The sequence below is a fragment of the Hermetia illucens genome, chromosome 5 (genome assembly GCF_905115235.1).
Source record: "Hermetia illucens chromosome 5, iHerIll2.2.curated.20191125, whole genome shotgun sequence".
Lineage (NCBI taxonomy): Eukaryota > Metazoa > Arthropoda > Insecta > Diptera > Stratiomyidae > Hermetia > Hermetia illucens.
In genome coordinates this window covers 72204537-72231091 of record NC_051853.1, presented here as the reverse complement: position 1 = coordinate 72231091, position 26555 = coordinate 72204537, and the positions used below count along the sequence as shown (strand labels likewise).

The 26555-nt window shown below is 40.6% G+C and overlaps 2 protein-coding genes across 2 annotated transcripts in view; both read right to left on the bottom strand.

Moving 5' to 3' along the window:
- Positions 1-18031, bottom strand: part of LOC119656533 (autophagy-related protein 2 homolog B) — a 45680-nt gene extending 27649 nt beyond the window's left edge. Inside the window, exon 1 of the mRNA XM_038062879.1 lies at positions 17107-18031. Within this exon, the coding sequence (XP_037918807.1) occupies positions 17107-17277 (171 nt within the window). The 5' untranslated portion in view covers positions 17278-18031. The remainder of the gene's footprint in view (positions 1-17106) is intronic.
- Positions 18032-18260: 229 nt separating this feature from the next.
- Positions 18261-19742, bottom strand: LOC119656534 (28S ribosomal protein S5, mitochondrial). The gene is made up of 2 exons (XM_038062880.1): positions 19522-19742; positions 18261-19464 (listed from the first exon to the last, which is right to left on the bottom strand). The coding sequence occupies exons 1-2, from the start codon at positions 19685-19687 to the stop codon at positions 18305-18307; spliced, it is 1326 nt and encodes a 441-aa protein (XP_037918808.1). The 5' UTR covers positions 19688-19742; the 3' UTR covers positions 18261-18304.
- Between the last annotated feature and the right edge of the window lie 6813 nt (positions 19743-26555).

Below are 26555 nucleotides of genomic sequence, written 5' to 3'. Positions count from 1 at the left end.
AATTGCGCCGTCTTTAAAAGCGTATGCAAATGAAATACGTATTATACGTACATTTGTACGTAAACCAGGCAGACAGTTTTTATTAACATTGAAAAAATAATAAAATCTAGTATGTGCGTAACGTGTATGCTTAGGAAATGCTCGAGTAGTTTTGTGTTTATTCATAACAATTATTTAGATTGTTGGCACGATTTTCGTAAATTATGCTTAGAAGTAGTTGCTGAATATTCTGGTTCTCTTGATATGAATGTGTTCTTGACTAGGTAGTCCCCCCATGGCGAATTCATATACTTGTTGAGATCCTACGTAAATAGGCAGCGTTCAGACAGTTTTTTCCGCATTACTTTGATATAAAATAGACAGTCATGTCATTGGCTCTTTTTATAAGATATCTAGATCGAGAATTTTGCATTCACATGATCTAGTCATGTTCAGTTTTTGCGTGTTTACATCTAGAAGTATATGAGAGTCATTGTACCATTAATAATTTTGTATATTTGTGTATTTTCAAATATTATTGAATGCTAACCTATGGAAATTCATTTCAGTCGTTCAGGTTCAATACAAAGTCGTGATCTGATTACACAAATTAATGTCTTTCACAGGGTAACTTGTGTATGTGAAATCGAACCCTCATTTCCATTTGGCCAATTCAATCGATCCCGATTATAAAGCCATGCTAATCAACACAAATTTATTTTATAGTGGGCGATTGTAGGCAATGGTTTGATGCAATTTTTTACAAGCATAATTAGTTGGAAAATTTTCTTCAAAACAAATAAATTTTACGAACAGTCAATGTCAATAGTTCGTCGACAAAATGCGGTGGATGAGTTCACATTTCGCTATTTCAACTTATAGTCCTTGTTGGGAGGATTGATTCAATGAGGTATCTGCATATAAAAATAGCCCTGATGAAAATAATCGAATTTAGGATGGTGGAAAATAGTGGTTACAATTTTCTCTAAATAAACTATGCCCTTTCAGTAGATATACTTATTTAGCTTTAACTTTAATTTCCAGGATTACAGATACCAATGCTAATAATATATAATCAATCGACATTTGTACTAGTTATCAGATTTATTCCACAAGAACATTCAACAGTGAACTCTGCTTTCAAAAAAATTTAGATTGATGTCTTAAGCCAATGAATGCTCTTAATTTCAAATATTTTCATGCAAGAATTAATTAACTAAAACAACGTGTACAACTCATCATCAAAAGCGCATTTGCCAGGAGTTAATCTGCGAACAGAGAAATTTACTCCTTCTGAAAGCAAGCAGATTTCCGACACAATTCAAAAGTACGTTAATTCAATTAGCCCCAGGTTGTGACCTCATAACAGGAAAAATAGTTAAAGCATTTTCAGGTGTAACGATAATTAACTTGGCCTAGGTTTTCAGAAAAAGATAATACACTAGTTGCTTTCTATAGACCAATAAGTCATCCTCCAATTCTGCCGAAGGTATTTAAGAATAACCTCTAAAATTAGATTTAACTCGTAAAATACAGAATCCTACATAGCCATACTTCTGGAGATTCTATAAGATTTGATACAAATGCCTAGAAGCGGAATGTATCGAACTTCGGAGTCCTAAAGAAATTCAATGATAGACTCTGTTTCTGTCGCTAGTGAAGAAGAAATGTAAACATTGCGAGGTAAAATATGGAAATTGCAAAAGTTTACTAGATGGAATGCATATGGCACGTAGATTTCAAAATGATTCTTGAAAACATCTTGCTTTGTCCGAAGTGTGTCGTCTTTTTGTGAAATATCTTTCATGAGCGGAAAAAGTGGAAGGAAATGTTTAACCCTTGATGTGGAGAGGCAAATATTAAGTGTTTCCGATAAAGTATTGACTGTGTTCTCTTGCTCGCAGAAATATAACTTGTTGCGTACGATTGGAAATAGAAGAAAGAAAATTTCAAGTACTGTCAGTGGCGCGAAAAGAAAGATTACGAAAGGCCGAACAACCAAGGTGCAATACACCACCAGGCATAAAGCTGTATGTAAGGTGATCCATCAAAACCCTGCATACAAGCATGGACTGATCACAAGACATGTCCGGTTTTCCGATATCTGCTACAATCGGTATTTGATAGTTCTGCTTACAGCATGTATTGAATCGCAAGTTCTAACTGATCGCCATTTTCCACACAACAAGCCTGACGAACTGTCAGTTGACAAGATGGGTCGCTCCGGATATATATTAGTGATGTTGCTATCCCCCATAGTAGCAACATTGAGCGGAAATACGTGGAGAAGAAGGTGAACTATGAGCCATTGGCTCGGGAAATTAAAGAAATTTGGCGTCTTGAGTGGGTGGTTGTAGTCCCCATAACACGGTCAGCTACAGGCGCTGTACTTAAATCCGTCACTGCTTCCCTTGATCTTCTGGAATTCTTACATAGTCTGGTTCAAACCATGTAGAAATACACCATTCTGCACGACGGATTCTCCCATTGACCTGCCACTGGTCACCACCACCCGCGCCCCTTTGTAATTTAAGTAGGTAGGATCGCCGTTCTAAGATGACTAGCAGATATTATTGAATGAAACACATAATGGTAGCTCACACGAACAAATATCGGAAGCTCGCAAAATATATAATTTGCTGAAACCATTTCAATTTTCAGAAAGAACTACGATGAACGAAATGTAATGGTGCAGCAAGTAATGAAATTATAAATCTTCGACGGAAAACTTTAATTTTCAACCTTGAAACAATTTTTCCAAACGAAACTAATATCATACTTTCAGAAATTGTTCGCATTTTTCTCTTGTTTTCCTGGCAAACATTTTGCAACATTGCTCTCCAATTAATGTTTTGAAATAAAGAATTTCGAAATTGCAAACACGTTCTGTTTTATTCTGTCTGTGTATTTTTCAAGGCTAGTGTTCCCACGTCTTATTAAAATTGATTTACCGTGTGTCCGAACATTGGAATTGTGAACTCTCCCACAAGTGGTGAACTAAATTGCTGCACGTTAATTTTAAGGGGTCGCTATACACCTAAAGAGGGTCAAAAAATTGTTTTCACCGAACATAAGTTTCTAAGCAGTTTTCACATTGGTTGTAAACGGGAGGAGTGCGGGGCTCCGTAAGGGGTGATTTACTTCAAGCGCCCGTTCTTAGAAACTACCCAACCAAAAAATTTAAAAAATACATAAACTGCCGTACATGGTATCTAGCCTCCCAAATACTCTCCATTACAATACTTGCTCAAATAAAGTTAATAATAGTATATCATTAAGTTATAAAAATTTACTGCGCATCCCTCTTAAGTTCACCCTAAATCCGAAAAATTAAAAAATAAAAGTAATACAGTTGTTAACACGGGGTGTCATGCGGGAAAGTTTGGTGGAAATCCCACTATTATTAATAATGCTATGGTAGGTCGAAGTTACTTCTTTCTCATTAAATTACTACTCCCTAAGATATAAAATGTTAGTTCCATATCGAATTGAAAATCGCACTACCGGCTATGTATAAAAGAAACTATCGTGTACCCAAACATTCTTACATAAAAAATAAACAAAACCTCCCTACCTGAAGCACTGAGCTTTCAGTTTCCGAATTGTTTTTAAATTGACCCGAAAATTCTCATAAGTTCATTCCAGGACCACTAAAATGCGAGCAGCGTTAAAAATAATATGGGGCATAATACTAGGAAATTTTTCAATTTTGAGCCAATTTAATGTGATGCTGTTGTTATAATTAACGTAATATTTGCCATATACTACTGCTTAAAACCTTACAGGAATTGGCTAGTTTTCCCTCATTCCTTTTTCGCATTTGTTTTATTTAAAACTTCTGCATTCTTGTTGAAGAATAATCAACGCTCACTGTGAAACCAGATACTGACGAAAGTGGATTACTATCGATACATTAGTAGTAGAATAAGTTATTTATATAACTCTTGCTCTTGAAAAATAGTGCACAATTGAATTTTCAACTATGCACATTCAAGGCTCCTCACATAGGGAAACACAAAACCTAAAATTCATACTTGAAGTGTGTAGCTTCCGATTTCTCGACTTCTTTTACTTTCATTAACTACCGCCCTATACACAGAAGCTTTTTCTTTTAGTCGCCGATGCAGAAATACTTTCGGTGGCTAGTGTAGAGAGTGAAAGTAATTGAAATCAAACGCCAAATTAAATTCATATTCAAACGGGAAACGTGTCGATCTGTCACTGAGTGGAGTTGTTATCCCCACCTCAACAATGTCAGGAAGTTCACTGTAACTTCCTCTAATCCGGCATACTACGGACCGGGACGCCAGGGGTGTTAAGGGGGTCATCCCGTGTGTCGGATCCGGGGAATCAAATCTTTTTGTACATCATTTGTATCTAGATATAGTGTAGAATATATGGGCAAAATGATTTTTTGATATTCGGATCGTTCGTTATAGTGTTAAACACGTGCTAAGTCACATGCCAGATTTACATCGATCGGCGTAATAAAGGGCGTATTTATCAGCCCGAATGATGATCGAATGACTTCGCTAAAAGGACAAGAATTGAAGCCAAGGCTGCGCTCGCCCGTGATCATTACTCTGATTTGACTCAAGTACTTATTCACAGTTGAGTCCACTGATATCCGACATCCAATCACGATAACAAATCCCTCTACTACCATTGAGATTTGAACCGCAACCTTCCGCTGTGATAACCCAGCGCTCTAACCACTTGAGCCATCCGAGCAAGGGAATGAAATTACCACCTTAAAAGATGGACATAGCGCGAGGCTGGCAAATCACCGGTCTATAACAGCCCGACTTCGGCAAGCTCATCCTAAAATTGAATGGGTGGAGTAACAATGAAGACAAGACAAGAAAAAACTTTCAGAATTTTTAATTTAATTTTTTCATTCTGCACTAGGAATGTGCCAATGGTTTTGAAGATGATTGCCTTAAAAAATATTTTGGAAGCAAACTTAACTTTCAACCATACTGCGATGAAGAGCTGTGTTGGTGTAGGTTATGGTATTCTCTCTCGGGGCAGAGGTGAGGCAGCGTCTGACGATTTGCCTCTGCCTTGGTAAGAAACCGTAAAGCCGCCATCGCTTCACTTTTTTGGTAGGTTATGGTGCTATTCCAAAGAAATTAGGTCGCCAAAACTAGGCAAAACGGAATAATTATGAATAAAATACAAAGTTCGGAACGTTCAAAGGAGTTATTGCATACTGAGCATTATCAGTATCAGCATTATTGCTTACATTATACAAGTACATTTAGAAACAAGCCGGAATATCGGGAGCTCGCGCTTCGAGTATAAAGGTTTTTTGGGATCATCTTGTGTAAGAAACTTCAATGCACATTTTTCTATCCCTATACAGCTACAAATGCAACATAATCCTTCATCATTCATTCATTCTTTTCCAAACTACAAAATATACGTACATATTGCAGCCATAGATATTATCCTCACCCTAAACAAACATTTCCGAATACTGTACATATATATGCACGTATATAAATTGATCGTACTCATATTTCCGATTTACTTCGTGTACAAAAGCATAGATATGTACATATATAGCACGTATATTAAATATGACTGGTTTAATGTACAAATATATCTATTTGAATTAGACACTACCCGCAAACTTCATTACCACGCATATACTATATACCTATATACACACATGTAATGGAGTAATTGATATTCATATGCAGATCACTAAAAAATTAAAACAAAATAATTCTTTCCGACCCCATTCATAAGAACTCATTTCGTTGTGATATTGATGAATTGATATGTGATGATGACGTCATACAGGTTGTAGAATGCACGAAATTCACAAAAAATGGCAAAGTTTCACCCCCTATAACTTTGTTAATAATAGTTGGATTTTCGTCAAACTTGATCAAATTGTGCATTATGTTCTTCATTACGCATGCCAAATTTTATACTTCTGGGATGAACATAAGGGGGGTTGCCGGGTAAATTTCTATTATTCTATTATTAACTTTATTTGTGTAGATATCGGAACCGGGTGTATTTTGAGGCCTAGATTTAATAGAGATGAACCACTGTGTTTTTCAGATTTTTCGGTTGGGTAGGTTCCGAGAATGAGACCTGTTACACTTTTTGGGGGTCATATTTTGAGCCCTCGCTCCCCTATGTTTCACCCAATATCAAATATGGAACCAGTTTCGAAAAGTACTAATTGAGCCCTTTAATTTGATACCCCACATGGTCACATTTTATAAAAAAAAATTTCGCATTTTCCACTCACATGTATCGGGACTTAAACTTAACACAAAATGGCGCCACTTGCTGCATGTAAAGGGAACAGCAGATCACATACTCTTACCAATTTTCGTGATAATCGGTCCAGCCGTTTCCGAATAAATCGGGTGTGACAGACAGACACAGGCGGACGATTCTAACAAGGTTTTGTTTCACACAAAACTTTAAAAAACAATTGTTCGTCGAAAGTAGCAGATCACAATATTTCGAACAAATTACAAATATCGTTTTTAGAAAAATGAAATCACGACTACTCTAATAGATAAAAAGAAACATGTTAGTTTTGGACTAGAAAAATTGGGATAAGATGGAACCACGATATTTTTTTGCATGCATAGGTCAACTATACTCTTGCGGTTGGCTGCATTTTAAGCAAAAGAGAAAGATCCTAGAACTGATCGAAAATATTTCGATACCGAGTATTCTATTAATGCTTGTTTGATCAGCTTCAACGAACGCCGGATACGGTTCGAATACCGTGAATTTAGAGAGCAAAGTCTCTTACTAACATAATACTATTATTAGGTCCGCAAGGAGGACAAACCGTGCCCGAGGTGAAAATCATGGGTGCTCCCCCGAAATTGCATAATTGAACTTTCTGAATCCTAAAACAAAAATAGTTTTAGTTCGTCCTGCTTAAGTCTGGACAGGATGATTTTCATCATAAATATATATTCCACACATGTCGTGTTAAGCGTGTTACCGAACGAATAACATTTGGTGACCATTTTTGGTCTCGCTACTCCTAAGGCAAATGGGAGGCAATGTATACTGAGTTGAATTGGATTTTTCAAAAATTGGATGGTTCTCTAAAACAGACCCTTCGTGAACCAAAAAAAAAGTCGGTTGTAGGTTCTTCCAAATTGGTTCGATTCGTCATCAAATAAATATGGACTTTCAATTATAAAACAAGATTGTGTTTCATTTATAGACTGTTTCGAGCTATTGCTGAGATATTCGTCGAAAATGGGAGGAAAAAAGTGGAATTTGATGCATTGTGATGTTGTGTGTGACCTGTTCCAACGTTGGATCATATATGTACTATTGCGCTGGTTTCATTTATTTATATTTTTTTCGGATATAAGAGCGAATAAAAAAATTAAGAATCAAAAATTTGGAAGATTGACGAACGTGTTTTCTTTGATCGAAGCATAGAAAAAAGTTCGTGGTCTTCGGAATAAAGACTTCCAAATATGGGCCCTAAATAAGAAAAGGTGTAGAATACCGAAAAAGTCAGGAAATACTTCAAATGTGGGTACGAATCGCGTTTGACAAGAATTGCCCTGACACCGGTACAGTGGAGGGTCGAAAGCAAGAAAAGAACACGAATCTCCTTCACAATAATATACACAATCTAGTGCAATCAAATTGGGTGTAGTTTGAAATTATTAAAGGAGTTGACAATAGACACATGCACCGGAAGTCAAGCACTATTCAAGAAAAAAAGGAATACTAATGTCTCCGGGGAAGTGAAGCCTTTACTGACTGATGAAGTACCACCATCTCAAGCGTTTGGTTTATTATGAAATTGTGGACGATGAAATTCAAGTGTATATGGATGGCATTCAGCGCGTATCGAAAGTTTTCTTGAACTAAACTTCTAAACTTCGCGCATTGTTCCAAAATGATCCGTCGGGGGTGGTTAATGCGGGAGGATCCAAAGCGGGGAAAGGTTTTGGATTCCCAGCACTCTCGTACCAGTGGAAGTATTAGATCTGCAGAAATTGCAGGTGCAGCGATTAATAACTTTGCGGGGAGACCATTGAGCCCCGTGGGTCTACTCCGTTTGAGTGCATTGATCACCGAAACGATTTCTCTTCTGATTGGAGGAAGAGTCTACGTCTGCATATGACTTTAAGGAATATGATACGGTTAAGAATCTTGGGGGAGTGTTCTTTCCACCTCTTCAGTTGCTCGTCATTGTGAATGAGGCGTCGACTGTTTACGCCCTTCACAAAACCATTGGAAGGTTTGCGACTATAAGCAAGCTTTTTCGTGAATCGTTATATACTTCTGAAATCATTGCGTGTTGTTTCCTTTTGTCGCCACGCTGAACTTCCCGGGATTTCGTACAGTATGGGAATTCAAGCGCAGCGGCCAATAGAGCATTCAATCCGTTCCGTTCATCGACACGCTACCACGATTACACAGTCAGCCAGATCTTATGCCGAACTTCGGGACGTGGTCGACCACCTCAATAACAAATTCCATTTTGTCATAATTCGCACTATGCTGAACTTCCCGGGATTTCGCATGGTATCGTAATTCTAACGCGTCACGCTTGTCATCGCTCGCAGCAGTCAATCCCTCCCGTTCATCGATACGATTCCACAGTCAACCAGATCTTATACCGCCCCTTTGGGGCATGACTGGCGACCTGCGTAGCACCCTAGAAAAGAGCAACGCTCACACGGGTTACTCAGGATATCTGCCGTTCGATCAAAAATATAGCTCCCCACTGTTGTGAGATGGATCATAGAAGCGATCGATGTTGAACCCTACGCACATCCAGAAGACAACTCCTAAATTTATTGATGATCGCAAAGTGGTTAATCTAATTGCTCGTACTGTGTTGGTTAGTTGAAACCCAACTGACTTTATAGCAAACTCTGAAGCTGCAAGCTGCAGAAATCAATAAACCAGCCCTCCTTTCACATGTCCCAGCAAAGCCCACCTTGGAATTCAGATCACCCATCACGATCAAAATGTTACTTCTGGGAAGCCTCCCTTGAACTGCATGTAATTGCTTGCAGAAAGCAGCCTTTCCGCTATATCGGGGATCTCCGTTGGTGTATAGCATTGTACATTTGTGATGCTCTTTGACTTGGACCGGATTCTTGCAATCAGAATCCTAACAGAAACCGGCGATAGCCCGACACCGGATTCGCGTAGGTAGACCTTCCAGGATACAACTACATTGCAACTCATGGCAAGATGGAGAGAAGTACTCTCCAGAGGCCAACCATCTTACTTTGCTCAAGCCCAGAATGCCCAGCTTAAAAATTGGAATTCTTACTCGAGTTGGAGGAAACGAATAGCTAATTGCTAGCCCACAGATTTCTATCCCTTTGGCCGAATTTTACAACAAACAGGGAAGACTTTGAGACTCTGTATTCTTAAGTATCAACTCACAGGGCCGTTTATTATGAACGTGTGAATTACAGTTTAGATAGGGCATGTCTTCAATTGTTTGTTCTACATATGTACATATATCTAAAAGTTACCCAATATCCACCCCCGGGCCAAACTCGTCCTACCACCGTGTTTTCTCTAGACTAATCTGTCTTTATAATTCGTTCAAGGTGTTTATTTCATTCAATGGAAATGCACCTTCTCTGTGTGTAAAAACTAATAGTTCTCAACTTTGCTCAAATTGCTTACGTTATCTACAATATTGGTATTACACCATCTGTATTTGCACAAATTCGCCGCTATTTACAAATTCTCCGTTGCCCTTCAAATTCATGTAACTCATAAATGAAGTCTAACTACAAAGTATATTGAATGCACGTGTTGGGTATTCCATTGTTCAACCTTTTGCTAAGATTCTGAAGAAAATCTTCATGTAAATCCTCTTTCAAATCAAGTTACCTGCTGTCCTTTTTCGTGATAATTTCATGCTAGTTTAGATGGATTTGTTTAAAGTAGATATGTTCATATCCTACTTCCTTTGAAGGCATAATAGCCGGATTTTAGAAAGAACTATTTGCAAACGTTTTTCTATGCTAGCAAATGGTTTCTTCCACTAAAATTCAAATTTCAGTTTTTTTTCTGGTTGAAATTTACAATTTTTTTTTAGATTCGATAAGATACCAGCATGTTTTAGTTATTGAGAATTTAACTTTCTCGAATTGAAATTGATTTCCAAACAATTAAATTAGAAATACCGATCAGAGTTAAGTTAAAGAATCTCGAACATCTAAAGTTCTTTTCAAATTTTGTATTTTTGGATCCATTTGTCACCATTTCTTGGAAAATTTATCAAAAATCTGTTTGCTACAGAGAACCTAGTCATTACGTTGAAAACATAATTTAGCATATCAATATAGTTTCGCGGCGTGTATACAGGTACATTAAATACCGAAATTTCAGAGACAGAAAAGTTTCTATTCTTACTTTCTTCTTAAAATCCCTTTTAATCTTTCTAGCCAAAAGAACATGCAGTCACAGTAGTTTTCAGAGGGCAAGCAGGTAAATTACCTACCTAAACCCGTATACGGGCACTACCTGCAAATGATAATACGTTTTCCAGGAATTTTGGAAGATTAAATGTGGATATGTTTTCGCAACGGTACATCCATTCCCAGAATAAGAAAATTACTCAGCAAAATCAACTTGAAAATCTTTATTTTCTAGAAAGGGGAAAGGCTGCAATGAATCACAAAATATAAAAAAAATATATGGAAAACTATTCTCATCCCCGGTGGTAGAAAGTGGCATTGTGTATTCCCCAAAGACAAAAGGCAAATCGTAAAAGACATTTGCTGTTGTATTTCACTTTTAATCGCAATATGATGACCAAGCGTTTATTTCAGATTTTCCCGGCATTTGTAATTTATCTAGCAAGACGCATCAGTTGTAGTCGACAATGATTACATAGTCACTCATTTATTGCATGGATTAATTAAATTTAAAATAATAAGGCCATTGTCCGAAATAATAAAGTTTATTGCGCGACTAACTCACTTCAAGATAAGACAAACCACCTACAAGCACACTTATTGAATTATTTTCATACCAGGCCATGACGTTGTACTGGAAGTTTTAGGTATTTAATTTTTTAGAGCAACTAGCAATCAATCCTGATAAGCCCTATCAATTTATTGGAAAACAATGAAGAGTCAATTTGTTTTGTAGTGAACCTGAGGCAGCAATTTAGGTGGCTGTGATATAATTTCAAAGTTCTTTTTCGTCTTAATCATTTTTCGGGACGTGACATCATTTGAGTACACAATGACGATTCAAGGGTGGATTTGAATATATTTACGGTAATTATTTAGAAAGGCGACCTACCATCCGATTTTAATGATTTTCAGCAATTGCATTATTTAGGATGGCGGACAATTGATTGGAAATTTTTTCTATGGTCTTTGTTGCTTGTAAAAGGTGAAAGTAAATGATTCATCCCATGTCAATCTTCCCCATATCCTTGGAAGGCACGGCGAAAGAAACATATCTTAGAATTATTGAAAACGGCTCATGGCATGGTTGCCATATTTACCACTAATGTCTGCTTCTGGTGATTCTAGCGAAGAATTGTAAATACTGTTTCAATAGCCAACAAAGTTTTTTATTTCGCAAAGTGCTTCGGGAAGAACTGTTATCCTTCTCCAGTGCAAGATGGCACTTGCCCTAAAGAAGAGGACAAGTTTTTTCCGGAAATACTGGTTATTCCGGAATAAAAAAACTTACTAGCGATGGAGACCATATTTACAATTGTATTGTAGTTTAACCACATCTCTCTGTCGTTCAAACGGAGGGTGTGGAAACGTGAATTGAACTTCTGTACACCGAACAAGAAGGAAATTGTGCTTCAACGTAGGCGAGCACTTAAAACAGGCAGATTTAGCAGAAAAGAAAGGATCGACAGACTTCATTTCGAAGGTGGTGAACACGAAAGAGGACATAAATTTAGTAAAGCACATAAAGTATATAAAATTAGGCGTGACCGAAAGTATGGCGATTTGGAAGTCCATAGCACGAAAGGGAGCGGATACAACTGGCTGTTCTAACGAAAAGGGGAACAACACGGGAAACGTGTTGGAGACATCAATTGTAGAATCCATACCACCGGGGAGACGAGAAATTAAGGGGAAGATGGTCATCAGAACTGAATTACGGGTCACAAGGTTCGTGAGGTGAAAAGAATAAATAAGACGATTTTAAATTTTTCCCATACGAATTGAGAACTTGAATTTTTTTATTGAATCGATTGATTATATATGGTTGTTATTCACCCGTTGGTGGGGTATTGTGCAGAGTATCGAAATTTGAGCGCATCAAGCTCGCAATGGTCAGTAGAGCCTTCAATCCCTTCCTTTCATCGATCCGCTTTTACGATTCCATAGTCAGCCAGATCTTATGATGCTCCTTCGAGACGTGGTCGACGTCTCGCGCAGCATCCGGACAAGAGCATTTTTGATAGCGGTATAATGCTCATCGATATTCTCAGTCCGATCAGCTAGAGCGAGCTGGATAATACAAGTGGTCGATGTTGAGCTTGGTGGTCCCAGCTCCCCAAACCTGCGAAAAGGGGTGGTTGCAACACGCAAGCGAAGGTAATCGACCATCAGATAGCGAACTCTTTGAGGCTAATATCAGCGCCTCTCTTGTTACGCACATCCATAAAGCAACTCCTAAATTTACTGATGGTCAATCTGATTGCTTGTACGGTGTCGATCAATTGAAACCCAACTGACCTTATGGCAAGCTCTGTGCTCGAACAATGTGCCGCCAATGGGGCGGTAGAAAATGCAGAAATCTACAAACCTCCTACCTTTATGGTTACGTTGCCAAGACCGTGCTTCTCTATCACATGTTCGAGCAAGGCTATATCAGAGCCCACCTTCGCATTCAGATCAGTCAGCACGATCACAATGTCACCTTTAGTAGGCCTCTCCTGAACGAGTGTAAGTGCTCATAGAAAATAGGCTTCTCCACTAAATCGGAAGTCTCCGTTGGTGTACACTGTACAATTGTGATACGCCTTTACCTTTTGGAGCACACATCTTGTGCCCTAACGCCCCTACGTTCCACCCAATATTAGAAATAAGATCAGTTTCGGAAAGTACTATTTGAGCCCTTTAATTTGCTACTCCAAATGATCGTATTCTGTGGAAAAACACCCCCTTTCCAATGTATGGGAAGCCCCCCTTTAAATTTAACATAAAATGTGCTTTATGTGAAAAGTTTTTAAAATACAAAAGAATATTACTTACATATTTTTCCTTATTTTTCTTATAGACACTTTGTACGAGGGCCGTTTGAAAAGTTCGCGGCCTTACCTAAGGGTCATCGTAATCGATGACAAAATTTCTTCATTTGAAAGGGAAAAAACTAGGGAAATGAAAAACAAGTAAGAATTCGTATACGTTGAATCGCCCCCCTTACTTACAATCGCGAAACATTGGATGGCTGAGTACAAACTCGGTCGTGCTAGCATTTTTGACGATGAGCGCTCTTGGCAGCCAAACATTTTTAACGGAAGGAATGGTTAGTTTAGTGTACACAACCGTGATGGAAGATCGTTGATTAACATGCCGACAGAATGGATATTTCAGATTTTACTCGAAGATTTGGATATGAGAAAATTATCCGCGCGATGGGTGCCGCGTTTGTTGACAATCGAACCAAAATGCGTAAGATGAACATGAAACTCGAGTGCCTTTAACAGTACCAGCAAAATCCGGCTAAGTTCTTGCGACGGTTAATTACTGTTGACTAAATCTGGATCCATCACTATACTCTTGATACCAAACAACAGCAAATATAGTGGATTAAGGTGGGGGAACCAACTCCAAAGAAGGCGAACCTGGTTGTTTGTGCAGGAAAAGTGATGTCCACAATTTTTTGAAATAGCCGTAGAGCGATTGTGGTTGATTATTTTGAAAAAAGGAAGACCATTAACGGACACTGCGTTGCGTTGCCTGGCCGAAATAAAGAAGAAACAACCCCATTTAGCCAAGAGGAAAGCGCTGTTTTACCAGAATAACGCTACAGCTGTGCTTAGTCGCAATGGCGGAATTGCACGAACTAAAATTTGAATTGCTTCCACGCAAACCCTATGTACCAGAACTAGCTCTTAATGACATCTTTTCGTTCCCAAACTTGAAAAAAATCTAGGTGCGAAAAAATATAAGTAGGTCAAATGTCGAGATTGAAATGATGGATTGAGGGGTTGAGAAAACCATTTTATTAAAAAATCCAGTTGAATGGAGTCTATGTTGAGAAATAAATTTTTGTTTGGCTGTAATTATGTGTTTTTTTTAAAAGCCGGAAATTTTCGAATGAACCTTGTAAAATCTCTCTCAAAATAGTGTTACAAAATAACGAACATATTCGAAATAGTTTGTTTTGTTTGCAATTTCGTGAGGCTACTGTTTGCCACTATTAAAGGGTTAGGCCACTGTAGAAACTACAAAAAATTCATCTTGTGTTTTTTTTGGGAGGACTAGATTCGAAAGTACTAATTGACTCCCCCCAACGGTCATATTCGATGAAAACAATGTGCGCACTCCTCTTCGCATGTATGATTAAATTCAACAGAAAATGATGCTATATGCAAAGGGAGTCACAGACCGCACGTTTTTACCGAATTTCGTGATAATAGATTCAGCCATTTCCGAGTAAATTGGGTGTGACAGACATGACGGTAGAGAGACATTGGATCTATCTTAATAAGGTTTTTGTTTCATACAAACGCTTAAAAAAATAATTCAGAATAAAAGTGGGAGCATGCTGACAAAGGGAGTTTGCATTCTGCACGCTAATCTCAGACTTCACACAGTCAACGCCACAAAGTAACTTCTGGACTTGTTTTGATTGGTCATTATGAACCACTCCCCGTATTCCCTGGATCTGGCGTCTTTAGATTACCGTCTGTTCACTTCCCTAAAAGTGAGCATGGATGGGAAAAGTTTTCCAATAAACAAGAAAGTGAGAATTAGAAGTGGAGAAATGGATCAAGTTCAACTACTGCTCAACAGTTGACAATTTCTCCTATCTAGGGTCGAAAATCACAACCGATAACAGTTACGATGATGAAATCCGCGCACGGTTGTCGTCAGCCAACAGAGCCTATTTCAGCTTACAAAAACTGTTCCGCTCGAAACGTCAATATCTATGGTAGAAAAAGAAGACGAGGCAGACCCTGCCTAAGATGGAGCGATGGCGTAGGCCAGGACGCCAGACAGCTTTTAGGGATATCGAATTGGTGGACCTCGGCGCAAAACCGGATGTCTGGAGTTCCTTATTAAGGAAGGCCTAGACCGGATACCGGTTGTTGCGCCGTTGATGATGATGAATTGGCAGGAGACTTTTTCGAGGAGGAATCAACAAAATGATACCCCACTTGAAGCGGATAGTGACTATGTTGAGTAGCAAATCTAACTATGTTGTGTTTTGTAAGCCTACAGAGATTGGGTGCGCTTATTTTCAGGACGTGCCTTGTACCACACAGGAAATTCGAGCAGCATACGATCAAGTGGGAGCCTACAAAAATTATATCCCATTTAAAAAATTCAATCGCAATCATCATTAAAAAAGTCAAGTAATTGAAAGTTCAATAACACTTTAACTAACATAGCATGCCAGATCGCAATGGTTCCCGGCGAATTCATAGGGCGACGTATACACCCCTGACAAGTGCTGATCAGAATTTAATGAACTGTATTTCCAGGATAATTTATTACTAATTTAACAAAAAATTTCAGTTTTCAGCTATTCTTTCTTTCGTCAATTTGTGGTTGCTTTTTATCAGATTTTCCCATCGGACACTTATTAAAATAACATCTCTCATATTTCAGGCATTACATCGCGGTATATAAATTCATGTATATTTATTTAACATTGAAGTCCGTATCCCATCTGAGAAAAGACTCGTTCCAAATGTAAATGTCCATTTTTACAAAGCCCAGTTTATAAATTTCGAATATTTTTTCGCCATTTAAGATGCAACAAGCCTGATATTTAGTTTATTTCCTTCATATTGCCATTTACCAGAATCCCATTTAGGAACTCCGAACTTTAAGTCAAAAGTCACAATACAAAATTAGAACAGGCGCCCGAAAGTGATCTCCCAGGGGTTCGTGCGCATGAGGAAATTTCTCAGCTCGGCGGTGTGTCGTCGATTTTGAACTTGCAGCAAGAAAAAATCGAAAGATATACTCGCGATGCAATGGACTGCAAAAGAGGCGACTTTCTACTTTTTATTAATTATCACATTTTCGATTGCCCACTTATCGAAACAAAAATCGGGAATTCTTGAGAATGCTTATATGATTGAAAGGAATTCATAATGAGGCTGGAAAAAAGCGTTACGTTTTTAATTTATTTGTGTATGAATGTAATGCTAACGACGCTCGTTCATTATTCATTTATGGAGTGATAGCCAGCATTTTTGCAAAACGCCCGCAAAGAGACGCCAAGCACATCCTTCGATTCACATTGCGAATTTTATTAAAATCAACTCCATTTCAAAATAATGCCCAAATCGAGTGCGGATGGCAGCGTCACCCCAACCAAACATCTGATCGAAACGTCAGAGCACATGAACGGACGGAAACCCCAAAGAGGAACAAACACCAAAACAAAACACACCAAGATTGGCGAATCCGAAGTCGGGCACGAGCCAAGCGGAGTTGCACGAAAATGCGAAACAAGCGCGGAACTGGCTGCTGACTTCCACATGCTATCGTGCACCAGCCCAGCGGCCGCGCGGGGGCAGACGTCGGACGCAAAAGACGAAAACAAGAAACTGCTGTTCTTTGTTGTCTCCAGTGGCCAGGGCACGAGCGAAAATAGAAAACATGCACGAATTAGTTCGCGGCCATTGGAAATTAGGTCTACCGCCGCGCTCAGGCTCGCTTGCCATGATTGCACCGCCCGCACCCTTGGAATTTTGCTCGAAGGGCAGCATTCCCTTCCCAGGTGGGTCTCCGCGGCCCATCGCGAGCTAGCCCCCCGAAAACGAGGCCATGGGGTTACGTCAGACGGCGGATGCCAGGCAGGCGATCGACGGCAAGAATTTGCGTATTTGAAAATCGCGTCGCCGAACGTTCAACTGTGGACTGGCTGGTGCTATGACGCCGCCGCGACCAGATGACTATGAGCTTTGCAGTGACTTACCTCTGGGTACAGGGACACGTTGGACACGGTCCCCCTGCCGTTGTACAGCTCGACATTAAGCTGCTCGAGACGCAGCTTCTCCTCCAGGAACTGGCCCAGGTAGCGCTGCAGCAGGTACCTGCAGACCTTCTTCTTCAGAAGGTCCGACCATGGCAAGTACCAAGGCACCATGTCGGACAGGACCCACGCGCGCGTCACAAACGATCGAGCAAAACCAAAGACACTTCACAGCACGGAGTGCGGGACGAAAGAGCGACGCAGATGCGTGAAAAACTGAAAAATGTCGAAAATACGCAGCAGCCAACGAAAAACTTGAAAAATAAATGGCCCGTCCGCGACGAGGCTGGCTGACTCTTGGCCCGACGTCTGATTGCGCTCAGCTCGGCGCCCGATGTTTTGGTGACAAAGAAACTTGGCCGCAGCGACGGCGATTTCAGCCAGAGCTCCGAGCGACGACGGATCTTCGCGTTCTCGTTTCGGACTCGCCGACACCAGCACCGCAGATTCTCAGCCCGTGTTCTTGCCTCGACGCCAAAAGCGCGTTTTCCGTGTTTTGGGTGGCGCTGGGGCACCTCAAGCACAAGTCAAAAGTTCGATTCGCGGACGGCTCGGTGCGTATACACTGGCAGTGTGCAAACGTATAAGCATTGTTCACTCGTTAACCGAATTTTGATGTCCGCAACGTTACAACTCCGCCGAAATTCGAGGATTCTCTCCACCAAGTGCAGACAGCAAACTCACGCACTCGCGAACAAAAGACGAATGTCAGAACAACGCGACGAGCGACTGACAAGTGACAACTGAAGTGTGTTTACGGAGAGGGCGGACGGCGAGCGAACGGCTGAACGAAACTGTCAGGAAAACAAACGTGGAAAATTCCAAACATCCAGATGTGACGTGCGAACCAAGAACATACATACGTGCAATCATATGGTGCGACGGAAGCGCCTTTATTTTGAAGTGGTCGGTGCCTGAGGCGACTGACCAGATGTTTTGTTGAGAACCTGAGAGATGGCGGAAAAACTTCGCAAAATGCGTTACGACAGGATTCACATGAAGTTGGGCGGAGCGCATTAAACAATTTTTAGCCGTGGCTTTGGCACTTTAACCGTCCTAATGAGAATCGAATCTCAATTTTAAATCAAACGTTGACATATTTCAAATTAAATTTATTAACCTAGACAACATCCTACACAAACTACTCCTGCGCTTCCGCTGGTTTGTTCTTAGTTTCCGAGCATTCAGGATATTTATCCGTCAGGAAACTCCTTACCTCGCCATAGTTTACCATCATGTCCAGCCGCACTTTGTCGTTGTTTCGGATCCTCTCCTGTTTCTTCAAATAAATCTCGTACGACCGATGTTTGGTGTAGAATGGCGGGAACTTCTTTCTCTTCAAAACTATCCGGTTCCCCAGGACATATTGCGTAAAATCCATCACTTCATCGCTCCTGATCTCATCCTGCTTGCGGCACTGCGTGGGGCTCGCCACAATAGTCGGGAAGTTGTCATTCTCTTTCCGGAACTCGACGACATGTAGACTCTTTTCTTCCGCCAGTTGCTTGTGAGTTTTCTGCTGTAACAGTCCTAGGAAAAATGCCTTGACGATGTGCTGGAGGTTCGTCGAGCCTTCAATCTTCGCGTGCAAGTCCTTGATACCGACAACTTTGCAAATGGTCATTATGGCGCGATGACAGACCAGGCCGTGTCCTTTGGGCTTTTTGCTGACGAAGATTTTGGTTTTGCCGAACTGCGTATAGAAGTCATGGAAGATTGTGTGGCCGTCGCAGAGTTCGATATGCATGAGTTTCTGGCCAGCACGGTTCTTCGACTTGCGAAGCGCGCCACGGACCTCTGGACTTTTCACCAACGCAAAACCCGCCAAACCCTTCCCGTTTCCTGTTACAGATAAACAAGAGAATCTCCGTCGCCGGCCTAGGTTGCCTTTCATGATGAATACGGTCTTGAGTTCAAGGACTCTCGTATCGAATCCTTCGAAAACTTCATCTCCAACTGGGTCCGGGGCACCGATACTCCTTCCGGGCATTTTGCTCCCAGACCAGCCACGATCTATTGGATTTATCTTCAGGACGCGGAAATTTCCCATGGAATCACGTAGTTTTATCAGTTTCTGTTGGCGCTCGCTGTCCTCAGGCAGTTTCTGCTGGTGAACAAGTTCTCGACCGCGGATGATCGGCGCATTCAGGCCTGGCCAGAGGATGTTTGACTTGCCGACACCAATGACTTGCCCACGGTTCAAGTCCTTGGACATTTTCTTGCCAACTCCTTTTCCACGACCCCGCTTCTTGCCTGCATTACTGACGGACGTGACACCTTTCCATAAATCAGTGGCAGGAACTGCAAAAGACAAAGTTTAGGAATTGGGAACACATCCGGCACATTGACAGTGGTTACGTTTGTTGAAGAAACTCGTGTGACGGGTTGCGCTTATGCAAGGAAGTTGATTCTCCAGTAACAATCTGCTGGAATTAACGGCATTTTGAGTGATGTGGGAGCCTATTCGTAAATTCTGCAGGGCTTTCGCCAGCAAATTAGTATTACACAAAAGCCTCCCAGCCATCCTGCTGAGGAGGTGTTAGGTTAGGCGAGAATGTCAGAACGGCAAATGTCACATGAGTTGATGTGTACCCGACAGAGGACTCTGGGCATTATATAAATAAATATAAAGAATATTTTGGTAGAAGTTCTGTTCTACGCTTTTTATTGAAACTTCCATTTTTGTGGAACCTCTATGTCTTGCGTAAAACAAAGTATGGCATATGTTTTTATTTTCCATTTCCCTACAGACTAATCATGTTAATTGTATAGCCATCTTCAGAACTTCTACTGGCGCCATCTTTTTATTTTTATAAGAACATTCAATCTCAAGATTTATATCAAAGACTCCTTATTGAAGACGCGAATCATTAGTCTGGACTTTCCGGAATGATGGAAACGGATTGAATTGAGATGAGATTTTTTCTTTCAGATGGGCACATGCAAGTTGATTTTGAACATTTTTTTATTACAATTTGCAATGAAAACTTTTTAAATAGTATTGGTAGCAAAAAGGGAGAACACCATTCAAATGAACTCTGGAATGTGCAGACGTTAAATATTTGAGGTACATCAGGCAAACAAAAATTTGCATAGTTATTGCAATACACTTTGAGGTGTAATCGAAGTCTAACCGAGTCTTCTAAGTCGAATTATGCTCCAAGCTTTTGGGCGTCCCCACCAATTTCCTATATAAAATTCAACCCCTAAGTCGAATTCCTCTAAGTTGAAAATTTCTTTTAGTCGCAGCAGATTTTGTAACTTTGAGAAAATATTTCATAATTAAGGTTTTGTGCCTTCCTCACTTCTTCTGTTTTTCGTTGTTTATCCTGCATTGCTGCGATCATGGAGTTGATCGCCTTCCAATCCTCCTGGCAAGCTACCATTCTTCAGGCAAAATTTTCTGGTGATAGCAGAAGTGCTAGGTGAAGAGTTTCCTCTAGGTTGCTCTTTTCTTCCACGAACCTAGGACATTGGAAGAATACGTGTGCGGTAGAATACGTCGCAGTTTAGACAATCAGGTAAGGTGTCCAATTGAAACCTGTACAGGTATTGTCGATATCCTTCATGGCCGGTGAGAAATTGTGTGAGATTATAATTGACCTTCCCATGTGTTTTTATCTCCAGCCATCAGCCAATGGAAGGGATTAATCTGTAAGTTCAACAACCCTTCTCTGGCTGGTCCCATTGCTGTTGCCATCTGCTCATGAATCTTTCCCTTTGGGTTCATCATATCATTGCCTCGTCTTCTTTTTCTAGCGTAGATTTTTCGCTTATTGACTTTTCGACCACCAGACGGTCGTGGTATCGCTCACAGACTTAGTCGTTGTGTACGCTACGGAATCGTCCATCGTCATATCGGAGTCCAACATTTTTGGGAGGATTCTTCTCTCGAACGCGACCAAGAGTTCGCAATTTTCTTCTCTTCTTAGAAACCTGGGTTATTACCCAGGTTTCCGAGGAATACATAAGGACTGGCAATCTTGTACAGTAAGCGCTTTGACCCGATAGTGAGATGTTTCGAGCGAAATAGGCTCTGTTGGCAGCCATCAACCGTGCGCCAATTTCATCGTTGTAGTTGTTATCGGTTGTGATTTTTTACCCTTTCGGCTTTTGTCACCTGCGAAAAAGGAGAGATGGACCTGATGTTATATATGTTCATCAGCTTATCTGCCAGAATGTGAATCGGCATTATTCCGGAGATGACGAAAGGTGGGTATTTTGAGATGGTCCTGAAGGCAGGACACGTCTTTAAGGCTGCTCGCACTCAGTTTACGTGCATTGACCAAACATACTGCCGATCTGAAAAATTTCCTTGGCTCTCGATAACTGGGAGTAATCTGTTATAAATTACTCGCTCCAAAATTTTCCCCATAGACATATGCGTCTATAGGAGGACGGTCCCCCTGGAGGTTTACTAGCCTTAGGCAGCAGCACCAGCTTCTGTCGCTTCTATGATGCAGGAAAGATAGATACCCTCGGACTTGCACGTTTCGAACAACTCCGCGAAAATATCCAGCCTACTTTTGACGGCAAATTTAAAGGTTTTATTCGGTATGCAGTTCAGACTCGAGGCTTTGCTGTCGCCTATTCGACTACAGATCTCCAGCAACTCATCCCTGGTGACTGCCGGAATTGGCGTCATATTTATGGGTCGCTGGAAGGTATTAGTAGCCCCTCTTGCTGGGGAAATAGCCTCTGGATGATTTTTAACAGAAGAATAGAGCACGTGATCAGCGGAGATGAACGGTCTCTGAATCATCCTGTCACGATTTTATAGGCGCTATCCCACGGCTCCTTAAAAGATTCCCTCTTGCTCCGCTGGATGGCGGAATTGAGGTTCTTGGGGGCTTTCCTACACACATGCGTCTTTTGACCTTAATCAATCCTACCTATTCTGAGCCGTTCGTCTGGCTCGGTGGCCAATCGACCGAAGGCTGGCCAATTCACTATTGGACCAATAATTGGGTCTTCTAGTGGGGAATGAGCATCTCCTAAGCATCGATGCGTCACTTGCCTTAGAGATGCATAGTGTGGCATGGAGAGCTATATCCGTGGAGGTGCCTGCTTTGTTAGGCCATCCTGGCGCTCGTTTGGATGTCGGCTTCCGAGGTGCGGGTCTCTTGCCTTGTGGTTCCTTCCTTAGTTTGACTGTCACCTTTGGACCTTGTCGCTTTGCGTCGTCTAACAAATTTTCAAACACAGATAATGTGAGGCTCGGTGGGCTTATTTTTGTCCACACAAAACCACCAGCAATCTGACCCATGCTATATTGTACTGCTTGATAATCGCACGCCAATATCGCCACTCCACCAGTAAAATTTGTGACCCATGTACTACCATTGAGATGTCTGTACGGTTCACTTACCATGGCAATTTCCGGATTCGTAATTGGTCTGCGCAAGCAAATCTTGAGAAAATCCTGGGCTTATTTGAATTAACCTAACCTTATTTTTTCATTGCAGTTAGTGGCTTCATAAATTCCGGGTATTAGTGCATGCCTTCGCGAAGTGCCCCAACATCAGGCATTCGAAGCACCTGTTTCGAGAGATCTTTTCCCTTAGCTGGCAAACAGCCCATCTAATCTGAACCTTCCCCTTGGCCACTGGTAGTCGCATTGTGGCCGTTTGAGTACCGCCATAACCTTCTCTTAGGCTCACGATATATTCTTTCTCGAATTCCTCCAACTTGAAGTGTTGTTTGAAAGTAGTGCAGATCTCTTCTCTGGATGTTACCACATCGAGACCCTTGCACTGTATACAGATCTCATTTTTTTGGGAACGTACCGCGATATTCTTTCCAAGTAAGTTTATAACTTGGTTATGAGAGCCGTTAGTTTTTGTCATGCTAGATTTTTTCACCTCAAACAGGAGATCCCCGTTCTGGGTTCTTCGGATTTTGCATTTCCGCCTAGGTCTCTTAGTTCGGGGTTAGATTTCACCTTTTTCAGTATCTCCATATACGATAGATTTCCTTTGTTGGAGAACCTCACATCTGGGCGAATTTACACCTTTGCTCTCTTGCTTTTTTTGTTTACGGCCTTAGTCCATCCACCGTTTTAATTTTCCTTGGGTTTCGCTTTGCTTGTCGACATTCCCACTTTGGGCACATGTTCTCCCCCTTCTGAACTTTTAGTTCCGATTGTTGGACGAGCTTCCTCTTTTGTTCTATTTGGTTTGGGAGAAGATCGTAAAATTGAAGCTCCTGAATGGATCTATTTCCTGCTGCTGGAGTATCTCTTGAGCAGATGCGATGGGTGTCGAAATCGCCGTTGGCCAGCTATCTCCTTTCAGCTCATCATTCTTTGTCCTTACAATTTGTGTTCTTGGCAGAGTTGTGCTTCGTTTGAACATCTCCTTCTTCAAATCTAAAACACTTGTAGTATTAGATGCCACCGTGGCCAAGTTATCCACCAAAGCGGCCAGTTCTGGGTTTCCGAGCCCTTGTTGGTTTTATTTTCTGGGTATCCTTGCTATAGCTATTTCGGTCCAAGTCCAGAGATGATCAAACACTAGCCCATGCGCAATCAGAAAAGAAAAGTGCACGAACAAATATTTACACATCAAAGGTATGCCCTTATCCGCCGCCTGGGGGCGCGTTTGATGCGAGATCTGGCCAATCCTCTGTCTATCACACCCGATTTACTCGGATAGATAGATACAACGGGTGGCATCATTTTTCACTGGGTTCAAGGGGAGCTCCCCATACATGTGAAAGGGGGAATTTTTTTCCACAGAATATGACCATGTGTGGTGCGCAGAGTGCATATCAGTTCGCTTATGTTTTCAGAGTCGATAACATTTTTTTACTGATTAGGAAACCTACTCCGAACAAATAATTTACTGGATGGCCGCTACAACATATGGTGTAGCGGCTCTTCTCCAGGAAACCGGTCCCTGTTCAACGCATCTCCTGCCACGCTGTTACATTAGCCCTATGTTGGGACAGGGTATTAGCTAGTTGCTTAGCAGCTCTTTCTGTGTACAGGGAGTGCAGGCTCCATGCGAAAATGCGCAAATCGTTATTCCATTAACGTTGCCGGATTCGTCGTTGTGTTGTTAGTCCAGTCCGAGGGTCTTTTGTGGCTTCATAACAAGTTGTAGCTTTTCGAGACCTATACTATCCTTTGACCGCCACATATGTATATCAAGGAATAATTCGCGTTTACCTCCAACTCAAAATATACGCGAAAGGGAAAACGTGAATAGGGAATTTCTCACACAAGATGAACACAAAACCTTTATATCGGAAGCGTCCAGCTTTCGGTATTCTGACTTGTTTTTAAGGGTTTGTTTGCAAAACAAAACCTTATTAAAATCGGTTCAATGTCTGTCTGTCTGTCATATGCACTTTTCTCAGAAACGGGTGTACCGATTCACACGAAATTTGGTGAGAAGATGGGAACTGTGGACCCCCAGACATGCAGTGAGTTATATCCTTTTACGTTATGATTTAGGGGGGTGGGTTCCCATACATGTAAAAGGGGGGTGTAAACATAGTCATGTGGGGTATCAAATGAAAGGTCTCGATTAGTACTTTTCGAGAAGTAGCTTTGTACTGATCAACGGGGTAAGTTGCTCCCGAAATATATATCTACACTGTAAAATAAAAATTGTAGTTTGGACTAAGCTACTAGTCTATCAATTTTAGGCTTGACTACAAATAGATATTGTCTTTCTAACCTCTTAAAAGTTAGTTACTAACGCGATGCTTGAGCGGATTTACTAAAAATCACAATAGAAGCTTTAATGCGATGGTACGGTCAATGTGCCTTAAATCTGCTGCGATATTGCTGGGAAACTTCATTATCATCATCAACGCCATCGCTCCATCTCAGGCAGGGTCTGCCTCGTCTTCTTTTTCTACCATAGATATTGCCTTTATAGACTTTCCGGCTGGATCATCCTCATTCATACGGATTAAGTGACCCGCCCACCGTAATCTATTGAGTCGGATTTTATCCACAATCTGACGGTCATGATATCGTTCATAGATTTCGTCGTTATGTAGACTTACTAAGAACGCAAGTCTCCGAGGAATACATGAGGACTGGCAAGATTATTGCAATTTACCTCAATGATGCCTATAATGGTGTAATGCAAGTTATGAATCAGCTTGGTATTACAATGGCATTTTATTGTTATAACTTTTGCTTTGTAGCTGACGCCACGTGTATAGCGTAGTGTGAGCGTTTTGTGTCAATCGCTATAACCATCTCCGAGAAAAATGCATGTGACGGACAGACAGACAAGTAGACAGAGAGACAGACAAACAGTAAACCGATTTTAATAAGGTTTTGTGTTTACACGAAACCTTAAAGTGTGTGTGAGCGTTTCCCCACTGAAAACGCTAGGGAAGCCCGTAAAGTATGTCTTTCGCCACGGAAGAATGAGGGGTTTAAGAATTCCCTTTCGAATGCCTACTATATGACTCAGGTATCGTAGATTACAGGCAGAATATAAAATTCCTTTAAAATGTTAACACTCGAAACTTTAAACGTGTTTTTCTCGAAACCCCGATTTCGAACTGGGCGAAAATCTAGCACCTCCAATTTTCAACCGATCGAATCGAAATTTGAACTGTGCCTTTATAGTAACATTTTCTAGTGAAGCACATAGAATTTTTTCAGTTGATTAAAATTTATTTATTTTACGATCGATTTTTACTTCAAATTGACACCTTTTTATTGAAAATCAATGTTTTCAAAAAATCGTATACACTTAAAAAGGTTTAGGTTTACTTTAGGAAACTTTTTGGTTTCATGCTTCCATTAAAAAAGCGTTTCGTTGAATTAGCTGTTTTGCCGCCATTTTGCTTTAAAATAATATAAAAACATCTTTTTCTTATACCTTAAGCTTTATATTAGCATTAAAACAAGTCGGAAAACCGGGAGCTAGAGGCTTCAGGTACGAAAGGTTTTGTATATTTCTTTTATAAAGAGATTTGAGTGTGTATTTGTCCCTTTAGGAATACTAAAAAGGCGAACTTAATGTTAAAATTCCAAGATAAGAACAGAAGGTTTGGAAATGCTAGTTCTAGTGGAAGTGTTAAAAGGAACAGACCATGAAATACTAAGCAGTTAATAAAGCTGTTTTCGAATTGTTTAATTTGTTTATTGAGAGGCAGGAATCTCCTATAGGCGGACCAAAATTGAAAGAAAATGCTTTAGAATTTGCAAAAAGATTGAATTGTCTTATTTGCAGAGCCCACGACGGTTAGCTTCAGGGATTAAAAATTGATATGGGACTTATGAAAAATTTATATCTGGGGGAAGTGCAGGGGAACCGAAATTTCTGGCTTAAGAGGAGGAACATATTAGGAGGTTTCAAGAATTGACCTTTTTTTTGCATAAATTTCAAGAAATTTAAAGGCAAAATTCGGGTCTCTTCAGC

Excerpts from the sequence above, each read along its gene's own strand:
- LOC119656534 (XM_038062880.1), bottom strand. The coding sequence starts at position 19,687 with ATGGCTGGGAGGCTTTTGTGTAATACTAATTTGCTGGCGAAAGCCCTG. Across the intron at positions 19,465-19,521 it reads CACGAGTTTCTTCAACAAAC|TTCCTGCCACTGATTTATGG; the intron begins GTAACCACTGTC and ends TGTCTTTTGCAG.